The sequence below is a fragment of the Protopterus annectens genome, chromosome 2.part0, assembly GCF_019279795.1.
Source record: "Protopterus annectens isolate FY-2018-M chromosome 2.part0, PAN1.0, whole genome shotgun sequence".
Taxonomy (NCBI): Eukaryota; Metazoa; Chordata; order Ceratodontiformes; family Protopteridae; genus Protopterus; species Protopterus annectens.
In genome coordinates this window covers 1827882358-1827908242 of record NC_056728.1, presented here as the reverse complement: position 1 = coordinate 1827908242, position 25885 = coordinate 1827882358, and the positions used below count along the sequence as shown (strand labels likewise).

Genomic DNA, 25885 nt, shown 5'->3' with positions numbered 1-25885 from the left:
GTTTCAACACCCCCTTCCAAGCCCACCTATAGTAGTGCCAGCCCAAAGGGTGTAATATGAGGGCACTTTAAGTTAGGAATAACCAGAGTGAAAGAACCAGATGGTCAGCTGGAAGATATTTAATGGTAACAGCTCAAAAACATTTGAAAGAAAGATATAAATACTATCCTTTGTGATCATTTAAGGCTGAGGCACAATGCCCTAGAGTGGTCCAATCCTACTGCCGAAATGAATATACTCAGGAGCAGATATAGTCAACACAGAAAAGACTTATGTGGTTATTACCACTGTCATGTAAAGGCATTCATTGCAGAAGTATTAGCCATCATGGAAAAATGCTGAACCAGCTAATTACTGCACATAATTTTAATAAGTCTTCTAATTACATTTTCACTGTAATTGGAAATGTGGTTGCCATTTGCATTAGGTTTAGCTAGCATGCAAAGTGTAAAAAGTAAGCCAGTAACATGTATTACACTCCATCGCGAATTTTATGATAAAAATAATTCTCCTTCCTGGGGAAATTAGATAATGTTTTTGACATTATTCAACAGAAAAAAAGTCATGTACTCATGTACTATCCTAAGTTTGGGTAAAAAAAAAAACTCAGGACACATTTGTTATACTGCTACATTTTTAACTTTTGTTTTATTTATGCAAAAATAAAGTGCATATAAATCATACAATGTTGCTATAATGAACTCGTGTTCCAAACATTTTATGATATCAAATTGCCTTTTTTGATATAAAACCTTTAAAGTCCATTCTCAGTCCCATATACAATATAAAATTATACAGACTACTATACTGCTTGGTCATCATCTGTTTTCATTATGGCAGCTTTAAAACTGGTCAACTCAGAACAAGCAATAAATGGCAAACAGATTCTAGGAGGCACTTAGGCAATGTAACGTTACACAGAAATCAAGCAAGGACGACTGTGTAAGAAAGTCAAGGTAATGCGGGAGCACATACTAATACAACTATAGTCTGTTAGAGAATATTATATGACGGAATTCATCTCCAGAACAACGCAGTTAGGGAAGACTGTGTACAACTTCAACATTATGCTGTGGTAGGACCGCAGTTGTTACAACTCATGAGGAGAACTACTTCCACACACATATTCTAAAAGCAACCCTTGAATACACAGAATAGAAAATCTGGCAGCTGAGCTCAGGAGAAACTGATACAAATAAGTAAATGCAAGACTAATATGTCCACTGTCTACCAGTTATTAAACATTATAAATCTCTTACAACATCAGATAATACTGCAGTCAGGATAAAAGATAATATGCTTTGTGCTACCTTTAATACAACGAACAGCAGTCTTGAAGTTACTGTGGCAGTCAGCCAATCACATTTGTTGACGTCTAAGAATTAAATGGTCATTACTCATAAGCTGAGAACAGCTGTATAAGTTAAGACCATTAGTCATTTGATTATTTCCTATTGTTATCCTATATAGATCATTCCAGTAACTTCTCCCCAAACAGCAGCATATACATTTAATGTAATCACTATAATATTCAACCCAATCATACTGCTATAAGTAGCCATAAAATACATTTTCACTATATTAGGAAAAAAAAAACAATGAAACAGCCACCATCATTAAACCACCATTTATTGTTGCGACTTTAGCCTCATAGATCTTTTTGTAATCTTGGGACAGAAGGAATTTTGGGACATCTTTTGGCCAATAATGCATGCAAAAGCAGTTTCACAGTTCTACATTTCATTACTGATTAAAATGTGATCTTGTTCTCGATGTCTTACAAAAACACGTACTAATTGTTCTTTTGTTAGACTACTCTAAAGCCTTTTATGGAATGTCATGCATTTGATCTCAGCTTATTAATAATATTTATGACAGCAACATGCACTGGTTTGAATACACAATGCTGCAACAGGAATCATATAGCTCATTGGACACTGCACTCACTGAGGGCCAGTTCAGCATGATACAGCTTCTTTGCCCCAGTCTGATGTGACATCAGCGGTAATTTATAATAAGTTTAAGGGTGTGGTGAGAAGTAAGATAAGACATCTCACACATTTGTGAAGCTGGAGGTGAAGGGCCTCAAAATCATTGAGTTTTTAAAAAAAATCCCCATCTCATTGATGCAGTTTTGATGAGATGAGTTATGACATCACATACTAAAACCCAGTCTGGTTATTTAGGCCTTTAGAAAGATGCAATTTCTGGAGAAAAATAATTTTGCTCATTAGATATTGCAGTTTAGTATGGCACTGTTTAAACTGTAAATTTGAAGAAATCTTCACTTATGTGACATGTGATTACTTGACTAAGCATAGTAGTGATTTGTGTGACAAGTGGGACTGAACTTAAAGGCCTCTAGTTGTATTTATTTATTTACTTACTTGTTTTGCATTTCCGCTGTGGCGACCCCTAATGGGGAAAAGCCGAAAGACACAAACAAACTTGTTTTGCATTGGATGATGATGCCTGTGAATGTCTCAGAAGCAACAACAAAGTTGCAAAGTATGACACAATTTTAACTAGAGACAACATTGTGTTATACTAGCCAGCTTTATGGCATAACTAACTCCCAACTAGACACATCTCCAGTGTATTAGCACATTACTGCTAGTTATTTGCATTAAAGTTAATATATATTTCAGTGGTATTTTACATGCATATATTGCTATATTTGATTATTCTTAAAAGAGTCCATTTTTTCTAGACAAAGAACATCATAATCTGAAAGTATGTCAACAAAAACAGCTTTTTTTGTAACCATGTTGCATATATATATATATATATATATATATATATATATATATATATATATATATATATATATATATCAACTATCAGATCATACTATGTTGGTGAAAAGCAAAATGCCCAAGCTAGTGCAATCTCAATGTTGAATCATGCATGAGTGATTAACATTTAGAAAGCTAGTCTTAAACCTGGTACCATTATTAATTCTTACATCACATGCAAAATCTGAAATGCTTTGTCAAAGGCCTTAATGTGATACTTTACCAACCTTTTTTTTCCTTGGAGTAGACAAATAATATATCCGAATACATGTATTAAGCAATAATCCATAAGTGGGTGTGGGTATATAAAGATTTACCCACAGTTGGCACGGTTTGATCATGAGGGTGAAGATCATGGTATAGATAATGTGTTAGTGCAATGTAGTGCTGATCAAAGCCTCACTAGTGCAGAAGTATCGTAACTTAAATGAAATAAATGCTAAGAACAAAATGGCAACTGAGACCGAGTCGTTATTTATCCTATCAGGGATCACACTGCCAACCTTAGTGCTCACAGATTGGCAGAACACTTAAAAAGGAATGCATTCATAGTCCCTGCCCATCTTTTTCATATGTAGAAAAACTTCTACCATCAGCATATATTTTAAGCATATTATTTGGTTTACAGTTTGATTAAAGAACATGGCAGGGACTTGCTTCTACTTTTGGGCTGATCAGAGTGATGCCTCAAAATATGGCTGTTGTAGCTTTCATCCCTGAAAAAGGTAACATTCGGAGAAAAGATAATCTGATCAAGTAGCATTTACCATTCTGAATGACTTCGTCCTGTCACAGCTTGTCTACAGGCCACCGAGTTCCTATAATCTGATTATCAGATGCTCTTGTGAAAAGTTTAGTTATTCAACAACAACAAAAAAAAGTACTTTAAGTAGTTACTTAATCGCAGGATGAATTCCATTTATGTCCCTTCATTCAGACATAAAGAAGTACAAAATGAACTACTGCTGAGACTAGTAAGTTGTTACTGTTAGAGATGCATCATTTCCCCAGCAACAGCACTGATCAGACTAATGGTTACACCGTGGTTTCTATGTCTATACGTTCACAGGTATCACCTTATGCATTCAGTAATACATTAGGAATAATAGGGTCAGAACCCAGCTAGCACCACCTTATTTTTCTAACATTTGTAAACAGTTTATTTGGCATGGAAATATGTGGATAACAGCAATCACCTGAATTGTTGATTACTAAATAAGATTACTTAAGCAATCCAGCTCAGAAAGATGATCAGTGCTGAGTGGCAGATGACTGCAGAGGGTATAAAGAAAATCAAAACCACAGGAAACAGATGTTGCCTCTTTCTTAAAGTGAAGATATTGCTGCACTTTGAAACTATACTTTTCTACCAAAGTAGCTAAACAGCAACATTACCTATCTAACTCTCTTAAGAGATAACCATGTATTTCTAATAAATAATTTGCCTATCTGCAGTTTATTCTAATTAGGAGTCCTTGGCTGTTTCAGTTACGGACACATATATAAAAGTGACTATCTTTATTACAAACAGAGCTTGCACAATCACCAATACTATACATTTCTATGGATTGGAGAAGGAAGTGGATGGTCTGAATATGACTGCTTAGTAACAACTCTGTGCAACAGTACTGAGCAAAAGATAAATTATTATGCTTTACAACACACAAAAACTATGCTACTTTGTGTATACTCATTACTAAAACCATTTATGGTTCTGCTTTCAGTTTATATCCCTTGTGCTGACCACCACTATAATACCTGCCCATTCTAAACTGAGACTAAGAACAATCCACAATCTAAGACTGTGATTGGAATGAACACAGAAACAATGCAGCATATTTCTTAAGTTTTAACAAGACTGTATAGAAAAGCAAGTGTCTGTCCTCTTTTTTAAGGAAGAAATATGCATCTGTGTAGACCTGTGTGATGGACTGTACAAATGGCATTTAATTTCCTTTTAGCTGAGCTATACAGTGGTATAGTGAGTAGCATTTCTACCTCCATAAGTTAATTTTACAGTTTTTTGCCTGGGAAGTTCTATGAGGAGTCTACATGTCCTCCCTATGCCCATGTTTTTTTGTTGTTGTTTGTTTTGTGATCCAGTTTCCTCCCTACTCATAAATACCTGCAATAGGCAACGTGTCAGCCAGCCCATAGAAAATGTCTTGTCAGCTGTTTGCAGGTGTGTAAGAAGCCATAGCTGAATACCATGTTTAAAATTCCAAGTAAAGTTATTGAATAGTGGCTTTAACACATATATCTATTATTTCTGATGATGAGCAACATTGCTATATTTAATTTTGTGTGTGCTGCACATATATGAATATCTACTATCTATTTTGCTCTGTATACAGCTATCTGTCTGTCCCTCTAGCCATCCCTTTACTCATCTAGTTATCTGTTCCATGAGAAATATTAATATTCACAGCCCTTTATGCCTTCCTGTAATGTTGCCATACAACTGAAATGACACTATGTTCTTGATTGTTCTTACTTATCCATACTTTATGACCTAAATAACAAATATTTACACTGTGAGTTAGTATCACAAAGGAATTATAGAGGGTGGATGAAACACATAGAAAAAAGCAAATCTCTGTTAAATCCTCATTCAAAGGAACAAGACATATCAAGTAACATTATCTGTGCTATACAAAAGTGGATCGTTCTCCACGTGATCCAGCGCACATGTCTAGTGTATTATGCGGCACAGAAGCAGCATGAGATACTTAATACCTTTCAACCATCTATACTAAATATGTTCTTAAATATGCCCCGTTTGTATGTAAATAATGGAGCAGAGAGACAGTCATTAGGAGAAGTCATCATTTTTAAATGATGGCTGAAAGTGGTTTGATTGGAAGTAAATTGTCTAGCATTAAATAAGACAATAAATGGCATCTAGGATAAAAGCAATGCTATGATGTTGGAAGAAACCCATTTTTTCATGATACATTTCAGATTTGTTCTACTAATAATGTGGTGCTTTGAAAATGCACAGAAGAGCATGCATCGCAGTTTAGAGAGTTTCATGTCATTTTGGTTTAAAGTTTACTATGGGCAGCACAGCAGCAATGCTGACTCATAGCTCTTGGGTCAGCAGTTCGTTTCTTGGCTTGGGTATCTGGTCTATGATGTATACAGGTCCTTCATGTATCTTTATGAAATTTTGATAGCGGGTCTATATTATGTTGTTGAAAATGCTATTCATCGAACACCCTTTCATCGACATGTAAACAGTGAACTGCCAAAACTTTGAACGGCCACATAAGTAAATTTTTTCCCAGGGGATAAAATAGCTTGGCCAGCAGCAAAGAAAACAAACTATCACACCCTATGAAGTGAGGGACTTCACCCCCCACACCCCCCCTAACTAAATATACCAACTTCAAGATCACACTACAGGTGAGGAAAGGACAAATTCCTGACGACAGCCAAGCAATTTTTTTCCCCTGGGAAAAAATTTGCTTATGTGTGCGATCAAAGTTTTGGTAGTTCGGCATTTACGTGTTGATAAAAGGTGTTCGATGAACAGCCCTTTTGACAATGTAAATGGAACCCTTTGATAGGTACTCTGGTTCCTTCTACCTCCCATATATGTGCTGAAGATGAACCGGCATTCCTCTAAATTGACCACATCAGCAAACCATGTGAAATTGAATGTCCATATGCATCCTGCAATTGGGCTGCTACTACTTTCAGGAGGAATTTCTGTCCTGTGCTCAATGAATGCCAGCAAAGGGTCTGGCTCCTCCACAGCTCTGCACTGCATGAAGCTGATAATCAGGAAATGAATGAAAGAACTGTTACTGCCTTTACAGTTTAAACCTCAGGTTAGTTGATCCACCAGCCCAGTTTACTTATTCAAACACAATATTTCTTAAGAGCATCTTGACTGAGCCATTCCTTAGCCCAAGTATACTTCTGAATTCTTGTATCATGTTTCTACAGCAGACAGTTTTATTAAAATGGCATGGGAAGAAAAGCTACTTGGTAGCTTGACATTATGATTAAATTAAGGTTTATCATATGCTAAAAGAAAGTAAATTATCTAAACACAAACATTTTTAATAACAAATGGAAAGGTTCTTCTGTCACAGTTTAATGCTAGTAATATATTTATTTCATGACCATGCTTTTATGCAGCTAAAAGAGCATAACCAAATATGTATGCACTGTGTAAGCAAGACTACTTCTTATCTAGTTAAAGCTGGGCAACACAAGCAGGTGTGCATCAGGGTTTACTACTGAATTTTCAAAAGTGACAGAGTTGAACACAGCAATACCATCACAAGAAGATTGTAAGCTAGGAATGCTGAAGACCAGAAGGAGCATATCGAGTACTGACTCTCCCGACCTTCAGGGAGCATAACAGGAAACCATTTTATAGTACAATATTAAGTTGTAAAGATATACAAATTGATAAACTGTCTGAAGATTCTAAAATTTAATCTCAAACACAAGTATTCATAGCAGTTTGGCTCCACAAAGAAGGTGACACATTTCCCAGTAACATCCTGGTAACTTCAAATACCGAAATTAAATTTGATTATATTGAAAAAGAACTATGCAAACTGACCTGAGAACACTTCTGAACTTCGAGTACCATTATATCTGTTATTCACCTGATCATTTAAGTATGGGGAGATACCTCCTGATTGCATACATGCACTTGTTAAACCTGTTTATCAGGAAAAGAAGAATAAGACAAACCTGGAGTCATATAGACCCATATGTTTACTTACATGTTGAGGAAAACAATGAAATAGGTTATCGCTGTCAGAAATGGAAAGGTTGGGACTTGAAACCATACATCAACATGCATATGTTGAAAATCTAAACAACCTATAATATGATGTTCTATAACAATATAATAACAGCTGTAAATGAAAAACATTGGTGTAATGTAGTTTACAAAGACTTAACCTCAGCATTTGATAGGGACATACGCAAAACACTGATCAATAAATTAAAACAACAAGATATTGGTGTAATCTTGACAAGATGGATAGCTGCATGGCCTACAGATAGTACATGGCAAGTATCATACAACAATTGGACAGGTGACATATTAGCTTACAGTCAAGGTATCCCACAGGGCTCTGTTCCAGGCTTATACTTGTTTAGGTTGTGGCTTTCTATCGTTTCTATCTGAGAAGTTCTACAGTCTGTATGCAAATGACTTGAAAATGGGTAAATTAATTAAATGTGTTACTGACAGGGCATCTCTGCAAAAGAACTTGACTAAATTGAACATTTGGGCACTGGAGAATAATATGCTAATAAATCCTTCAGAAACTAAGTATATGAGATTTGGAAGACATAAACTGAAATGTGAATACTAATATAACACATAGTGATTGAAACTGTAGATTCATTTAAGGACCTGGGTAGATCCAGCTTTGAGTTTTCTCATCATATCAACCATCTGTTTCATAATAGTTTTAGAACTACAAATTGTATAAAAAGATTTATAGAGTCTAGGAAATCAGAAATGATGAAATAATTGTTTGCTAGATACATTGAATGGTGCAGTGGTGCAACAGTTTGCATTGTTGCCTCACAACAAGAGGTTCTCTGGTTTGATTCTCAGCTGAGGTACCTTCTGTGCAGAGTCTGAATGTCCTTGCTGCATTTGTGTGGGTGTCCGCTGGGTGGTCCATTTTCCTCCCACATTACAAAGACATATCTGGAGAATTTCTCCCTGGACCTCTGCTGAAAATTGACTCATTCCAAGTTGGATTTTCCTGGTAAACAAATGCTAAATAAATAAATAGACCCAAACATTTAAAAGGAGACCTTATTGAGGTATATAGGGTATTTAGCGACAATTACCTCTGGGAATCAAAAAGTAGCAGAGAATCATCAGACAACCTATGTATAAGAATAAGAGAGATGAATTAATTAGTTCACTAAGATAGTGGCTGGTGTGTGGAATATACACATTAAAGCAAGTACTAACTTAGATATTTTTAAGAACAAACTGGACACTTACTATGGGAATAGCTGATATGCCTTATTGGCAGGCTAAAAGGGCATTATTGCCTATGCCTGAAATATTTGTATGCATGCATGTATGTACAGGAATAAGTGATAAAAATGGGTCCAGAAGGGGGAACAACTATGAGTGCTTGATTATGAGGTCCTTGGCATTCCTGGCTTGCAATCTTCTTGTCCCAGTATTTCTATTTGACGCTGACATGTTCAAATCTTCAGTAGAAACCAAGGATCAGTCAGGCTTTATTTTCTTGAAATCATTTAACTTCAGGTTCATTTAATGTTCAGCTAATTCTTTAAGCATTAAGAAAAAAAATCAGCAAATTTAAGAAATACTCATAGTCCCAGAAAAGAAGGGTAAAACGATCTTGGATGCCACAGGACATAATGTATTGACAGAATCCCTTAAATTTCTGCCATGCAAGGTGTTAAATATATCCTTGCTTGTTTATTTATGTGTTAACATTCTTAGATTGTAGTAGTAAAATAAAGATGGCCTGATTCTGTTTTTTACAGCACTATATTCGAGACTATCATGTTGCTATTTTATTTTGTAAACTAGTAGTGACAGCAAAAATGTTTCAGGCAAAGACACATTGTGTGTCATCAAAATGGAGACTGGTGAATGAGGCTGGCATGTCTTTATAGTAGTTAAATTTGTGTGCGGTGGAGGGTTTCTAACTTTCTGTATTTTGCTTATGAACATGTTACATTTCTCTGTGATTCTGCTATGACACATCTGGTTTCATAATGGAAAAAATGTAGGGGCAGATTAATGTGGCTTCAATCTGTCATGCTCCTACAAAATAATCCGACGGATATATTGGAGTCATCACAGCATATACCCATAATGCTTTATGCCTAGAGGAGTCTTCCTGATCAGTGATTCTTGTGCTACTTCCATACCATGTCCACAAACCCATTAGTCATGTACTATACAACCAATTAAATATTATTCACAAAAGCAAGATTCCATCCAAAAATGATATTCTCAGAGCAGGTAATATGTTAATAGAATGTAAAGTGTGCCTTTGTAACTTGTATTTTGTGACTTTCTCAAGACACGGTGGCAACCACATGGTACACCTGTACATTGATTAGCTGATAGCAACTAGTTAGCAAATCTCTGTACACCCAATCTGCCACTGAGAAATCAATTAAAGTAACAGCAAGTACAAATACTGATTCCTAGATTTCCATTCCTTTAAACTTTGCTAGAGATATTTCCAGAAATACAAAATAAAACATTGCCTGATCACTCCTGTCCACTTTTGACTTCTCTGGCAGCCTTTATCTTGATCAGAATAGAAACATAAGGCAGTTTTTATTTGCTGAATGAAAGTAGTTGGCTATGTTTTGCCTACAGTTCAGTCTCTGGTCCTGAGGCACTGTAAGGATACTTAACATTTCTTGTTGTCTGTTTTATTTCCTTTTTCTTCTTTGTGAGTGGGTTCTGATATGGGAGCACTGTCTTGCCTAGATGTGTCTGAGACTGCATCATCAAGGATTGTTGCTTCTCGAGGCTGTTTTGATGAATCATTCTCTATGAAATTTTGGATAGCAATGGGATTTTTTTGTACCTCTACCCCAGGGGCAGGTCTGTCCATGGAGTCCTTGGCATCCTAAAAGAAAAAGTTAAGAATCTGTTAAACATCATGAAACAGACAGCAGGTCAAAAAACAAATAATCAAATTCTCAGAAATCTTAGCTACACTCAGACCAGTATCAGAACAAATATGCAAACAGTTTGGAGGTTTCTGTCCATCAGGTAGACACACAGATTTGTGAAACATTTTGAAAATAAAAGTTAGAGTATCTATGGAAAAATATTAGGCAGCATTTTATGTGATACAACATTTTACTTTTTGCTGTACACAAAAATGTGTCAATGCAGATATGCATTGCATGTGTGAGTGTGTCTGTGTGTGTGTGTGTGTGTGTGTGTGTGTGTGTGTGTGTGTGTGTGTGTGTGTGTGTGTGTGTGTGTGTGTGTGTGTGTGTGTGTATGCATATGTGTAGATACATATTTATATATAACCTAACAACAGATCTGCAAAGAGCTGACCTGTTGCTGGGCTCACAACTGTACAAACTCCTTAATGAGCAGATGCTTCCACCCTTAACATCTAAACTGATTAGAAATATGCTATCCTGTGACCACAGAAGGACCAACCACTCACGTCCCCTGTTAGAAACCCATTATTTAAAACTGCACTCCAGAGACCATTCCTTCTCTGTCTTAGGCCCAAAACTCGGTGATTCCCTTCTCCCTCATGTAAAAAAATCCACCTCTTACTCCACATCCTGTGCTTTCCTGAAAAAAATCACCTTATTATACAAGAAGCTAATTAAATTTGCAGTCCCTCTGGCCACATAACCCAATCCCCTCCATACTACCTCCATTTCCTGTCACTGACCCTCTGCTCTTTTCTTCACATTACTGCTCATATCATATCTGACATTTTTCTCCTGCTGCAGCTACTGCCTATCCTGACATACCAATACAGCCAATACCCAGCATCCAATTACAGTCTCACTGTATACTTTTCATGTGTCTTTACATTTACTTCTCCTTTCAGGAGATCTCTTATCTGCACTCATTGCTGTCCCTCATTTTACGTATTTCAATTTTTCCTTTACTTCAAGTATGTATGTATATACATTGGATCTACGATAGATCTAAGATTGGCTTTAAAGGCTCAGCTTTCTTGGAATGCAGAAAAAATCTTGAATAAAAATTTTCCCCAAGATTTTTCTTGTATAAACTCCCCTCTGGAAAGAGATATTCTAGAAGGGCTTGCACCAGGTTCTTCTGGTTCAGAGTTATTGAGGGATTTACTCTGAAGCTTTGCATTATTTCATTGGTTACAGTTTTCCAAACCATATGAGCACATAAATGGTATGGGTAGTTACAATTTCTCAAGATATACCAATATGTAAATGGTATGAATATCTACCACTTGGAAGTGCAGGGCACTGCCTGTTATTGACTAATACTGCCGCTCTGTTTTTGCATTGCAGTTTTTATATTACTGATTTTTTTTCATGGCTGAGGATGATTGTCTTGATAATTACAACTGTATCCTGTGGTGCCATTCAAATCATAAATGAAAAAAAAATCTGTATTTTATTTACTTACATGCATGGTTGAGATGATTCTATGTCCACCACCATAACAGGGGCCACTCGCCAATCACACAATAAAACAAGTCAATTGGAGTTACTGCACTAAGTTGTAGTCAGAACATCAAAATCATAATTTGCCCCCAAAGTAAAGAATTTTGAGTGTGGATGTGTTACTTGTGCATTATGGTTACACTTTAATCATTTTAATGACCTGGAGTTGTAAGGAACTTTGCTAGATATATGCCCCCATAAAAGTTTTGTTATATATTTCCTAAATTAAGTTGAAACACTTTACTAACAACACTATTTAATTATCTATATCAGACATCTGGTGTCTATCAATTAACAAAGTGGTTCTAATTGCTTGGTACAAGTGTTATGTGTACATGAAAATGGCCTTACTATTATTTACTCAAGTTAAACGGTCATTCTGGCTTTGCAAAAGTAATGCATTTTTTGTGATGCAATGTAGAATACTACACTCTTTTCAGTTATTAACCACAATCAGACATCTAAGGTGTGCACAGTCAATAAAGTGACTGTATTTGAAGGGTACTAAGGCCATTTATGGATAAAACTGATTTACCCATGATGTTGTTTCATCATAGTTTAGCAGTCATTGATTTGGCTTGCAGGAGCAATATCTTTGTATTGAATTAACATACAACAATCATTGCAGTGGCTTATACATTTATGTGAGCTAGGAGGTATTGCAATATATATATATATATATATATATATATATATATATATATAAGAATAATAAGCTGACCATATTTTCTTTTACTTTCCATCACAGTCAGGTATCAGCATTATACACAATAAGTGGCCATGTCTAAAAGTCTGGGCATGATATCCATAAAACAACTAATTTCTGGCACATTGGCACAGTGGGTACAGGTGCTTTCTCACAGCACTTTGTTTTCTGGTTGAGTTTTTTAATATGGTTCCAGCTGTCTGGAGTCTACATGGCTTCCCTCCCTCTGTATGTATTTTATCTAGGAGCTGTGGTTTCCTCCAATACCTCTGAATACACAACGTAGGTGAATTGACTTTTTTCCAATTTGCCTGTAAATGTGATATGTATGTGTGTCTGTGTGTTTGTGTGTTTGCATGTGTGTGTGTGTGTGTGTGTGTGTGTGTGTGTGTGTGTGTGTGTGTGTGTGTGTGTGTGTGTGTATGGTATTTGCATCTTCTGATAGACTTGGCTTGTCAGTGACAATGTAGTACGTGAAAGCATGTGTTAAAAATGAAATTTTTATCTGCAGACTCACTCCATATTGACGGGACACATGCAAAAGTCTTCTGACTAGCAGTAAAAACATCAGTACTTAAGTAATTATCTTTTTAAATAATGCATACAGAATATCTAGGCCATCAAAACTTCTGAGGGCAGTATAAGGAGTTTTTGACAAAGGATAAGTGGGGGGACCCATCTTTAACCTTTGCCCAGGAACCTAGGGTAAAACCAGGCCTTCTCAGAGGTGTGCATAGAAGATCATTATAACATATATGGGACTAATGAGAGTGCAGTCATTATTTGTTTATCTTTCCTCATAATCAGACATTAGTGGTGTGCAAAGAAAGTCATTATATGTTGTACTTTCTAGAAGCAATATGTTTAATACATTACTGTGGTCATTATCTTTTTTGCTTTCTTACCAATCAAAAATCAGATGTGTATAAATGTCTGGCCAAAAAAAAAATAAGTACATTATTGTGACTGTTAGTTCTTTGGCTTTCATCTCAATCTACCATCTGAGGGGTACACAGAAGTTTGCTTTAAGTGGGTTAGCAGACATGTTGTGCACATGCATGACCTAAATAACTTGAAATACATAATTGTGGCCATTTTTACTTTCACTTTTATTCCAGTCTAAAGCCAAAGGGATATGCAGGGGGACACTAGTAAGTATATGATTTGTGTAGGGACTCAAGCATTTGTCTTCACAGCTTACTATGAATTAAATTTTATTTAGAAGATGGATATGGACATCTAGATGACAGAAAAAATAAGGGATAAGAAAAAGGAAAGATACATATAAGGATATGTGTTTGTGTGTATGTATGCATGCATGCATGCATGTATATATATATATATATATATATATATATATATATATATATAGATATATAGGTCTACTTCAGTACACCAAAATCCCACTTACCCAACTTTTAAAAGACTGAGACAAAAAGAGAAATCCCAGAAGACCAACCGCTCAAAACATTGACAGATCACTATGGGTAAGTAACCACTTGGCCAGCATATTGACCTTTGCCCCTTACCGCCACAGTAGTGCAATCTCAGAGTTAGTATATTTAGTGAAGGGGGGTGGGGCAATGCCCGTCACATGAGTGGGTTTTCTTTGCTTCGGTTTTAGTGTGTTTGCAGGGCTGGGCGATCAGTTACTATATATATATATATATATATATATATATATATATATATATATATATATAGGGGATTTTTTTATTTCAGTTGACAATATACAAACTATTTGTTAAGAGTAATATGAGGTAAACAGTATATGATGAAAAATATAATTAATATTGTGAGATGGAACACTTAGATCTAGTTTACCTTGTCAGAAAAGCTACAAGACAAGGTACAATCCCTTGTGTTCTAGGTGTCTCCTCACATGAGGCATAGAAATAAAAACTGTTCTGATTGGCCTGTTGACTGTTTTCTTTAGCTGTTATATTGCTCTTCTTTGAGTGACTCTACTCTCCATTTGAGTGGGTTGCTCCTTAGTGCAGCATGCAGGAGTAGGACACAGTGCACTCCATAGTCACAAGTCATTGGCTGTAAAATTTCACTGTTATCTTCTATGCTCCCTAACTGTCCCCCAGTGCATTCAAGCATGAGTTGCATTGTTGCTCAGTCCTTACCATAGCACAGTCCAGGGGCATTTTGACACACAACTCGACAACATCTTATCTGTAAGGAGAAATGAGTTATTGCAAAAGCTGCACCCTTTTCTGCCTTTCTTGTTGTACAGTAACACAATGCCCTTTTTATCAGTACTTGGTAGATTAGGATATCACCCTGCTCCTATAAGTTGGGCTCAGTAAAACAGATAAATCTCTATAAATCCACGTTTATTGATAATTAATCTGTTAAGAACATTGTAGTTAATATAAAAGTCCTGACATTAATATATTTCTATTAGGCAGGGTATTAACACCTAAAATATATAAAACTCTCTATTTTGCATATTATATACCAGCTTGCCCACTGTGCTCCAATTTCTGGAACAATGGGACCACAGGCTATCTTTGCCCCATCTGTGGTCATCTCTTTAATACTAGGCAGTCTGTGGCAGTATACAGACTGTCTCATGCTTACTGTCAACCATTTACCTCTACCCCCCACACACTGAATCTACATGTGAGAGGTATAGATAATACATTAGGAGACTATCCTCTCATCAAAGCATATTGTCAGCAGCCCTAGGATATCAGTGCCCACAATCATATCACACCGGTATGTCACCCACCAAAAATAAGCCTTCTTATGTTGATGTTGTTAAAAATAATTGATTCTATAACACTTATAATCTGTTAGGCATACAAAAATAAGCTTGAGTCCCTCACCACTGAACCAGACACTATTACTTTTAGGAATATCAACTATTCACCAATAAATGATTTATAGTACTATAAATAAGTATGCACAATATAACGTTCATCAGTGCAAACTCTCTCAAAATTAGACAGTACCCTGCCTACCAGTGGCTCAAATTTGCTGGCTATGGTCATCATAAATTAAACACCACTATGTTCTATACCTAGAGTTACCTCATCAGTGGTTAGATTTGACCACCATTCAGTATGTTTCACCAGCAGAATACAACTCATACTGTCCCAAAACCCTATTATTTTTAAAGATTTCTCAAGGTAAACTTGCTGCAAATAACTGATGGCCTGAAATGGATTAAGAGTTCCCCTCTCCTCGAGGAACTAATAGCTGACATCACTACATTTGCAGAGAGTTTCTGTTTTGACTATGGGTCCCAACCTGATATACAAATATGCCAATGTAAGGAACAAACCACTGTGGTGGAATCCTGCTATAAACAACCTCTATAACAAAAGAAAAAAATCTATTGCCATTAGGAATAAACTGAAAACAAGAAGTTAAGCAAATAGCTTAGAAAAAAAAATCAAAATTTTCACAGCTAAGTAGGAACTAAAAATCACCACTACTGGTCTGGTCAACCTTAGACTCTCAAATAGTTTCATACTAGCATCTTGGGGAGCAACTGAGGTCTTGCCCCTTCGTAAGGGTGACCGACTACTGATTCTGGTAAAAAACAGAACAATAAGCCTTACCAACCTTATCTATAAGGGAATGAAACACATATTTGACGAACTCATAAGAAAAGATATAGGCATATTTCAGTTCCTCAACTCAAACTAGTTTTTATGTTTGCAAAGTGAAGATTCTTCCTGGCTAACCTAGTAGATTTCTTTGGAAAGCTAATAAAGTTCTGTTTATTTAAGGAACAAAAGCTTATTATTCTTTTGAGTATATTAAACATATCTTCCATATTTTTATACATGTAGTAATCTCTGTTTTTAGTTTAATCATTTATATAATGTTCCTGCATTCTGGACTGTGACCGAAGTATCTTTTTTTTGTAATTGTGTGTGTGTGTGTGTGTGTGTGTGTGTGTGTGTGTGTGTGTGTGTGTGTGTGTGTGTGTGTGTGTGTGTGTGTGTTTGTGTGTGATTGAAGTATCTTGATCAGAATGGACTAATGTGTCAACATTTCTTTGATTTATGAGATAGGCTGATTGTTCTTTAACAATGCAGATTGAAGTAACTTGCCTTATTAATGAGGCTTAACATTTCTTGCCACCTACTAATCTCACTTTTTTCTCTGTGTGAACTTAATCTGACTTGGAGGCATTGTCTTCATCAGAAGAAATATCGTCATGGACTGTTGTTTCTGGACATTGTTTCTCCGGTTATAATGTAGCTAGACTGTTGTTTCTGGACATTGTTTCTCCGGTTATAATGTAGCTATCTCTGAGGTTTTCTGCTGTGGATTTTGTCTTGGTTTTATTGGATTCTTGAATGAATATGTCCAGAATTCAGTAAACAAGACAAAATAACCAAATTCTCAAAAAAAAAAATAAATAAATAAATAAAATAAAGTGAGAACAAAACAGCTATCATTTTGGATGTTTTTTTTTTGACAATTTATATGACACTGTACATTCCTTCCAGAAAAAGGCCACTTGTCACTTCCTTTTAAATAATGCTTATATCACTTGAGGAAATGTTACATAACTTTTAATATAATGTAGTGCAGGTCACCACAATTACTACTTTTATTTAAAATTCAGTTAACATTTTCATTATATAAAGCAATATATATTCAATCTTTTTAAATTAAAAATGTGTCCACAATTACGATTAAATATTTTTCTGCTGCTGCATGAGAGGGTTTATTTTGGAAAAGTAAGTACTCCCATGCCTCCATTTAACCATTTGTTCACATGCATGGACAGTAACTTCTGAGTCTCATGCTAATCACTAAAACAGTGTGATTTCAGTTAAACGGGTACAGTGTCTGTAATGCTTGAAGTCTAATGAAAAGTCTTTATCTCAGCTTGCATTTTCACTGCATAGTCTAGCCACAGTCAGGTACCTCATGCAGAGGGTTAAGGCTGGGAGCTGTAATTCCTCTGATGTAGGGTTTGATTCCCTTAGCATTCATTTGCTCACTTTGTGATCTTAAGAAAGTCACTTAATCTGACAGTACATGGGGGTGAATGGAAATTTGGGCTAGGCTTCTTAATGGTCCCATGGACTACAAACCTAGTAACTACCTTTGAACAGGTGGAGGCTGAAATCAGAAAACACATTTGCTCCATTATTATTATTATTATTATTATTATTACTATTATTATTACTATTACTATTATTATTATTATTACTATTATTACTATTATTATTACTATTATTATTATTATTATTATTAATACTATTATTATTATTACTATTATTACTACTATTACTACTAGCATTACCATTGTTACTGATTTGATGGTCATCATATGTAGACAATAACCTGAGTCTAATTTCCACTCCTATTTATGCTCCTGTACTATTTTTGAAATCATTCGACACACGTGCTCTTCACAAACCAAGCCAACTCAGCTGCCAGCTTTCTATATCAAGCTATGCGCAGTTCTTCATAGGTTCAAAGGTTCATAGGTATGTACTAGACTAATGGCCCTGAAGCCTTTACAAGCCTAGCCCCAAAAAAAAATTGTCCAGGCACCATGTCACCCAATGTTAGTTCACAGTGCCCCTATCCAATAGGGCAACTGGAATAATCCCTGGAGTGAACTTTCTGCTACCCATCCACTCGTCAAGATTTCTCTTGAAGAGGGCCAGCGAGGTGCTCTGCTTGATTCCAGAGTATGGGTCGTCTCTGTGGCACATCTTATAACCAAAGGTTTTGCATCCAGGAAGAAAAAGGTAATCATCTCTCTCTATACATCCTTCATTAGACCAGTCATCGAATATAATGCCCCGTTTGGCATGCACCTGACCAGATACCTACAACAGCTGGAGAGGCCACAAAAGTACCTTACACAAAGGATCCTAGGCCTTAAACACATGTCCTACATGGACAGACTCAAGAAACTTTAGCTGTTCTCAGTCTCTTATCATCTACTTCGAGGTGATCTCTGCTTGACTTGCAAAGCCATGTCTGACCCAGCCCTACTTGAAATGCTACACCTAAAGAAATCCCAATCCCCTCTGTGCCACACGCTCCAGAGATTAGAACCTCATTACCACATTTAACAGAACATGGTGGAGGGACAGGTTCATCTCCCAAAGACTGCCCATACTCTGGAATAAGCTTCCTGTGCACATTTTCAACTTCTGCACTTTTCTGAAAGTTAGTCAGTTACCTTGGTGGACAGTCTTTAAATATCTTCCCATCATGTGCATGGGTCTATCAAATCTCACCTACATTATAATTTGTAGTAATGATAAGTATCTAGTTTTACTAACAATAACTATGTCTTGCCCCCTAGTGCTTGGGGGCCCATGTCAATATAGATTTTTGTAGCTTCTGTTCACATATCAAATGTCTCATATTTCATTAAATGAAATATTACCAAAAACGTCATGATTTCAATAACAAATTCCATTTACAGAAAACAGAAAATTAATATTTGCTGTATATAAAGTCAGGCAATCTCTGCACTGTTGTTCAAGTATCTTAATGACATATCTCAAGCTGTAACTTCTGTCTACATAGCAAACAAGTCATATTTCATTAAATGAAATACTATCAGTAGCAATATGATTTCATCAACAAATTACACTTACAGAAAAAAGAAAATGATATTCGCACTATATTTAGAATCAGGCACTCTCTGCACTTGTTTTTCAAGCATCTAATGGGAGATCTAAAGCAGTTGAATAAGCAGAATCAGTTTCACTGCCAACATCATTTCCATAAGGAGTACATCAGGGTTCAATCTTCTGCCCTTTACTGGTCGGAGGATTCATTAATAGCATGAACTCCACCTGTAGCTTTGCTTCTCTTACCCATCAGGATTCTACTTTTTCTTTTCTGCTGTTAATATCACTGATGTCTCCCCATCTTTAATCTTGCTTGCCTCAGACAGAAACTTGATATTGAGTTTGGCCTATCACTTACTTCAAAATAACTCAAAGCAAGGTCTTGCATTTTTTGTACGTCTAACAGCAATGGTCATTCCTACTTCTCTTCATTTCAAATACAGTTCCATAATGAGAAGTCCCTTGAAGAAGTCAGCTAAGTAAATTGACATGGTGTCACTATGGACCAAAAACTAAAAACATGACCAAAATGTCAGATCACTTGTTTTATTAACCAATCAAAAGGGAGCCAGCTGTATTGGACAAGACAGCATATGAATGACTGCACTTCATCTAGGGCTGAATCTAGCACTAGGCAACCTAGGCAGTTGTCTAAGACCCTATGCTGTCAGGGGGCCCTGATCACAACATTAAATTGAAAAAGTAAACTTTTCTTACTTTTTGAGTGACCCTGTACTGATGCTTTAAGCGGTTTCCTGCTTTGCCCATGTCCACATCCTAAGCATGGGCTCAAAATTCCAAATCAGAAGCAAAACTAACAGATGTCTGTAGCTGGTATTTAGAGTAATGGCAGGTGTCTTACACAACACAACAGCAAGAGCTGGCTTTTGTTGAGTGTGTGTGTGTGTGTGTGTGTGTGTGTGTGTGTGTGTGTGTGTGTGTGGAAAATGTCCCACTTAGTTATGTGTCTAGTAAATTTTTAAGTGATATAGAGTAGTCTGCCAGAGAAGACCTGGGCAGGTCAAAAATGAGATACAAGTGTGTCCTTTACACATGTAACCCCCCCCCCCAAAAAAAAAAATAACTATGTTATATGCAGTAATAGTTCTGATTTTGTATAACTTGTGGGTTGTGCACCATTTATATTGTTCGTAACTGTTTTGCATTATTCATTGCACTAAGAAATGAATTAATTAACAGGCCTGGACTGTGTAATATTGTCTAAACAGGTATTTTAGAAATATATTTTTGTAGTGCCTTCTTTACAGCCTTCAGGACATGCACATGATTTTACATTTGTCAGGTCATATAGTCTGCATTATTTAGTGATGATCAGAACGGTCTGATCTTCAAGTTCCATTATGTAGCCATTGTTGCATATTACTGTGATACGGTCTTCTCTACAAGACTGGATTGTAAAGAATTTTTCTGCATTAGGTTAAAAATGGTTAGCCTGGTAGTTAGCACAGAAGACTAAAGCATCAGTTTGTTAATGAGCTGCTCCCGGTGGCAAGGGTGCAGCGTTTTAATCTTTCCAGCTTTGTTCACCTCCTGTGTGAGCTTGAGCAAGTCATTTAACCAGACAATGCTTTGGAGCAAATGGGAATTTTATGCTGGTTCCAGGGCTGCATGCCTAGTAACTGTGAACCTGCTGCCACTGTTTGACAGATTTTTCCTATTGCATAGATGATCTAGTTCAGGAAATGTTTGGGCAATATAACCAGCATACTATTTGTTTAATGAAACACAGGCAATTTCTTCTTCAAAGGCAGCAGCCACTGCATTTATCAATGAAGCAATTAAATGCAAAGTTGTTTGCCAGCAGCAACATTTGCATTAGTAAAAGTTCTTTAATGTGGTATTATTAAGATGACATCTGCAGAGGTTGTGTGTATTGACTACTTAGCATATGTTATCAAGTGGTTGATATTCTTATACCCTTATAAATACTTTTCCTTTTAAGCTCTGCTACACATGGCCAGATCTTAGGGTATGATGCTAGTGACCTTTATACAATTTCATGTAGTTCATCCAAAGCTACCAATAAAGTAAATGTAATGTATGTCTTTGTAGCAATGGGTGTGCATAGACAACAAAGTAGTTATAACTACTGGTGGGGGTGAGGGGCTCTCTGTGGATGAAACTATCTTATGCTCTTTTCTGGTCATGTTTTAACAGTCAATCTGGCTTTGCAGCACTAGTGTGTGTGTGTGTGTGTGTGTGTGTGTGTGTGTGTGTGTGTGTGTGTGTGTGTGTGTGTGTGTGTGTGTGTGTGAGAGAGAGAGAATTAAGCTGGAATACTTTAGTTATTGTGTGTTTGTGTGTTTGTATGAAACAAATTTGAAGTATTTGGCACTGGTCATTATTATTGTTAATTTTTTGACACTGACATCTGGGAAAGATGTGGCTATAATTGCTGGGTTTGGGAGATGTCTGCGGATATAAATGTACAAATAATCTGCCATTAACCAGATGTATTTTCAATGAATGTGAGTTTCAAGGGAGGAGAAGTTTACTGTTCTCATAGACTACATCTGTTTTCAATGTGAGACTATTTTGTTGTATTTTAATTAGCAAATAGCCATCACTGTTTGTGTTATGAAATTTGAAATAAAGGTTTTAAATCAGATGCCTGTAAGCACTGGAAAAGTAAAGAAGAAAACAGTAGGGACACTGACAGGTTTGAACAGTGTTTATGATAACTAGGGAGAGACAGCCAAGTAACTGGACAGTGCAATGGTTGTGGGGGCAGGTGGGCTCTAGTCCATTACTCTGCCTAGGGTCCCATTTGACCACAATCTGGCTCTGACTCCAGCTGCAGAAAATATAGCATACTTGCTCTTCAACCTTCTATGTATGTACTCCTAACACACTTAGAAATTCCCCTTCAGCACAAGCCAACAACCAGGGCAAGTATACAACAAAACTGCTAAATGTACACCTGGATGTACTTTAAAAGCTATCATTGTATCACCATTACAGGAATTATGTGGCTAGAATTTACCCAATACCTAACCACAGTGCCTTAGATGTGTGTACTCTGCCCTGCATGCCATTGACAAATGCCCTGCCACTCAAAGTACGCTGACACAGTGTGCAGCTGCATTCTTCACTTTGACCCATTTTCCTACAATTGCTTTGGTGATTACACTTTCTACTTTCTTGCATCTTAACTATTGAATAATCAACACATTCATGGAACAGTGTTTAGTTTTACTTATGACAGATGTATCTTTTTTTTCTAGGACTTAAGATAAATTCTTATTAAGCATGGTTTTAAGAAAGTTGTATAGAATCATTGCTGTATAAAATTGAATTGCAAATGCTCTCCTGCTATCACTGGATTTCTTACCTTCTACTCAGATTCCATCTCCGTGTTTTCATTCCTTACTCTGCTGGTGTTATTAACTTTAAATCCGATTGTGTAATCAAGATACCATTGCTATACCCCATGCATAACTTACACCTGTTGTAGATTTTTCCAGTATGCGTGCTTAGCACATCTTCATTTTAGTGTACAGAGAATCTGTTACTGAAGTTTATATCCCTGATTTAACATACTAATATTTATTTACTGATTGATTGATTGACTGATTTATTGATTGGTTACTTTTGTTAACTATGTTATTCCAACTGGGTAAACAAGTCCATTTTAGTGATGGCCTGGGGAGAAAAGCTCCAAACAGAAAAATATTAACTCCACTTTGATATAAAAGTACACAAGATATTGCAAAGATTACAGGCGGTGAAGTTACAACAGTAGTAGCAGAACATTTCTAGTACAATTACAAATATAAATGACATAGTAAGATAAACACAGTATGTAACAAAATAAGATGACATGGCTAGATATGTGTAGTATATAACAATTGTGAGATAAAAATGCACAGGTTTGCATTGGAGTAAATTTTGGTTTAGTGCCATTGGAAAGAGTGAAGGAGATATTAATTAGGCTGAGAAGAGCATGGAGAACAGAAAATGAACTGCAAAAATTGTATATATTTAGGAAAAGAGAGAAAGAACATCAGAAAGATGAGATAAGCATAAGGTGCAGTGGGAGAGAGGAGAGAGGAGAATGGGAGGAGAAATGGTGTGCAGAGAAAGGAGGGAGTGATTGGAGAGAAGCTAGATGTGGCCAAACCTGGACAGGAGCAACGGCACAGCCAGGGTTCCATAGTAATCTGATTTCCCTACACAAACTTGTATAACTTTTTTATTTATTTTTTTTTTTCTAGTTGTTATCTGGGGTGTAGCACTGATCTCTACTGGACCTTTTAAGGACTCAGCCTGGAAGCAGAGCTGGATCCAGCATTAGGTGACCAAGGCAATTGCTTAGAGCCCACTGGCTGGGAGGAGGACCCTGCTGACTGGGAGAGGGCTTACTAGCTTGGAGATTCGTTTTTTTAATTTAAAAAATAAAATACATATTTTTTAAAGAGGAAGCACTTTGTGTCCATTCGCACATGCCTTGTGTCTGTGCAACATGTTTACTTCTTTGTCTTTTGCACATGCAGAATATAAAGACAGGAAGATGTTTGGACTGTGGACCACAGACGGACAAGTAAGAGTTAGGTGCATGTGTGTAAAAGTGGTAAGTAAGAGGGGTGTGTGTCTTTGTGTAAGAGGTAGGTAGGGATGTGTGTGTGTGTGTGTGTGTGTGTGTGTGTGTGTGTGTGTGTGTGTGCGTGCGTGTGTGTGTGTGTGTGTGTGTGTGTGTGTGTGTGTGTGTGTGTGTGTGTGTGTGTGTGTGTGATTGCGTGCATATGTGTGTAATAAGAGGTAGGCAGGCAGCATACCTCTAACTGTCCAGACTTTTGCAGAATGTCCAGATTTTTGCCCCATATTTTTGGTCTATTCCTCATAAAATTTGGGATATTTCTGGAAAATCGTTGAAAATTGAAGTTAGTAAATAATTATAGATATTTAAGTTTCAGACTTCATACCCTTTAGAAAAATACACATTAACACAAATCCTGCTTTTCTAGCAACTTTCAAAGTTCACGATAGCAATTTTTAAAATCTGCCCTTATTTATTTTATGCTTTGCCCAGGTTTCTTGCACTAAAAAGTTGAGATGTAGATAGGGTGTGTGAGTGAAATGTCCTCATTAGAGATAGGTGGTTTGTAATTTGTTGAGGCTCACTGTACCTTAGTTACAGGAAACAATAGCCTGAATCCGTTACCTCAACTAGAAAGCTACATTTTTCTAAGAACTAACTTTCAGGTACATTTTTCAAGGAACTGATTTTCAGGTTAAGCAGTTTTAAAGGAAGAGAATTTTACTGCTGTTCATGCTAAGTCTGTTTACAGTGTGCAACTGTTTTGTTTAGCAAATATAATCACTATTGTGCTATAAAGTTGAAAAGCATTGTTAGTAGCATGGTTGTGTTTGATAGAGAAGCCTGTGAGTTCTACTTACACAGCATATAGATAGGTGGATTGGTGATACTGTGCTGTACTTCAGTGGTGGTGGGGGGCTGCATTCCTGAGGAAATCCTCCTTTGGATGATATGCCTAGTAACTATGAACCTGTTTTCAGTTTGCCATCCATTCCCTATTGCAATATTACCAGCTTAACATTTTTTAAATGTAACATAGCTATTATTCTTCAAGGCAGCAGACATTGAATTTGTAAATGAAGTACTGAATAGCAGCAACCTCTTCATTAGTTACAGATCTCTTTAATGTGGAATTATTCAAATGACTTTTGCTTCTGCAGAGATTGTGCATGTTGATTGATATTGTTGGATTGTAATGAAAGGAGTCTGAGTTAACTTTTATTGTTGAACTGTTCTGAATTGGGCAGTTTTGTCATTATTGGTTCATATGTTTTGTTTCGTTGCTTACTAGAAAAATGTTCAAAACTATAAATTTAAAACACACAATCACAAGTGGTACCATGTTATACAAGGGATATAATTTATTACAAGCAGCAAGATGAATCAAAGAACTCTTGCATGTTTGCATGGTTCTAAATATGTGTGCAAGGGGCCTATGATTTGAAAACAGTTCAAAGGTAAACTTAATCCACCACTGGCCAGATGCATTTTCATTGAGTGTGGGTTTTAATGAATATGAGTTTCAAGGACAGAGAAGCTTTAATGCTAAGTCTATGTTCATTGTGAAACTGTATTGCTTTGTTTACCAAATGTCTATCAGTGTATGAGTTGTTGTGCTATAACATTTGAAATAAAAGTTTTAAATTAAATCCAAATATCAGTACTCACTGTAGAAGTAAAGCAGAAAACAGTATGCACACTTAGAGGTATGAACAGTGTTTATGGTAACTGGGGAGAAATAGCCAAGTAATGGGACACTCGAATGGCTATGAGGGGATGACTGTGTATGAAGGGGCACCGACACATTACCCTACCTAGGGCCTCATTTGACATTGATCCAGCTCTGGGAGTGAGTGCTGTCTGGTTAAGTGACTTGCTCAGTCACACAGTCAGACAATGCTGCTTTAGGAAATCAAACTCTGGACCGCTGAGCTTGTTAATGCCTCCTTAATCCTCCGTTGAATGCCAGACCTCTGGTCATGTTCTTATGACAGTGCATTAACAAACTACACCTACCAGGTTCAGTCCTTCTATATTTCAATACCTGAAGATGACAATAAATTCAACAATTTCACAG

At 36.5% G+C, this 25885-nt stretch overlaps 1 protein-coding gene across 3 annotated transcripts in view; it reads right to left on the bottom strand.

The window, feature by feature from the left end:
- Positions 1-2849: 2849 nt before the first annotated feature.
- Positions 2850-25885, bottom strand: part of LOC122793646 — a 1742332-nt gene continuing 1719296 nt past the window's right edge. For all 3 annotated transcript variants that reach the window (XM_044061857.1, XM_044061859.1, XM_044061858.1), the window contains one exon: positions 2850-10414. In XM_044061857.1, the coding sequence (XP_043917792.1) occupies positions 10193-10414 (222 nt within the window). In that variant the 3' untranslated portion in view covers positions 2850-10192. The remainder of the gene's footprint in view (positions 10415-25885) is intronic.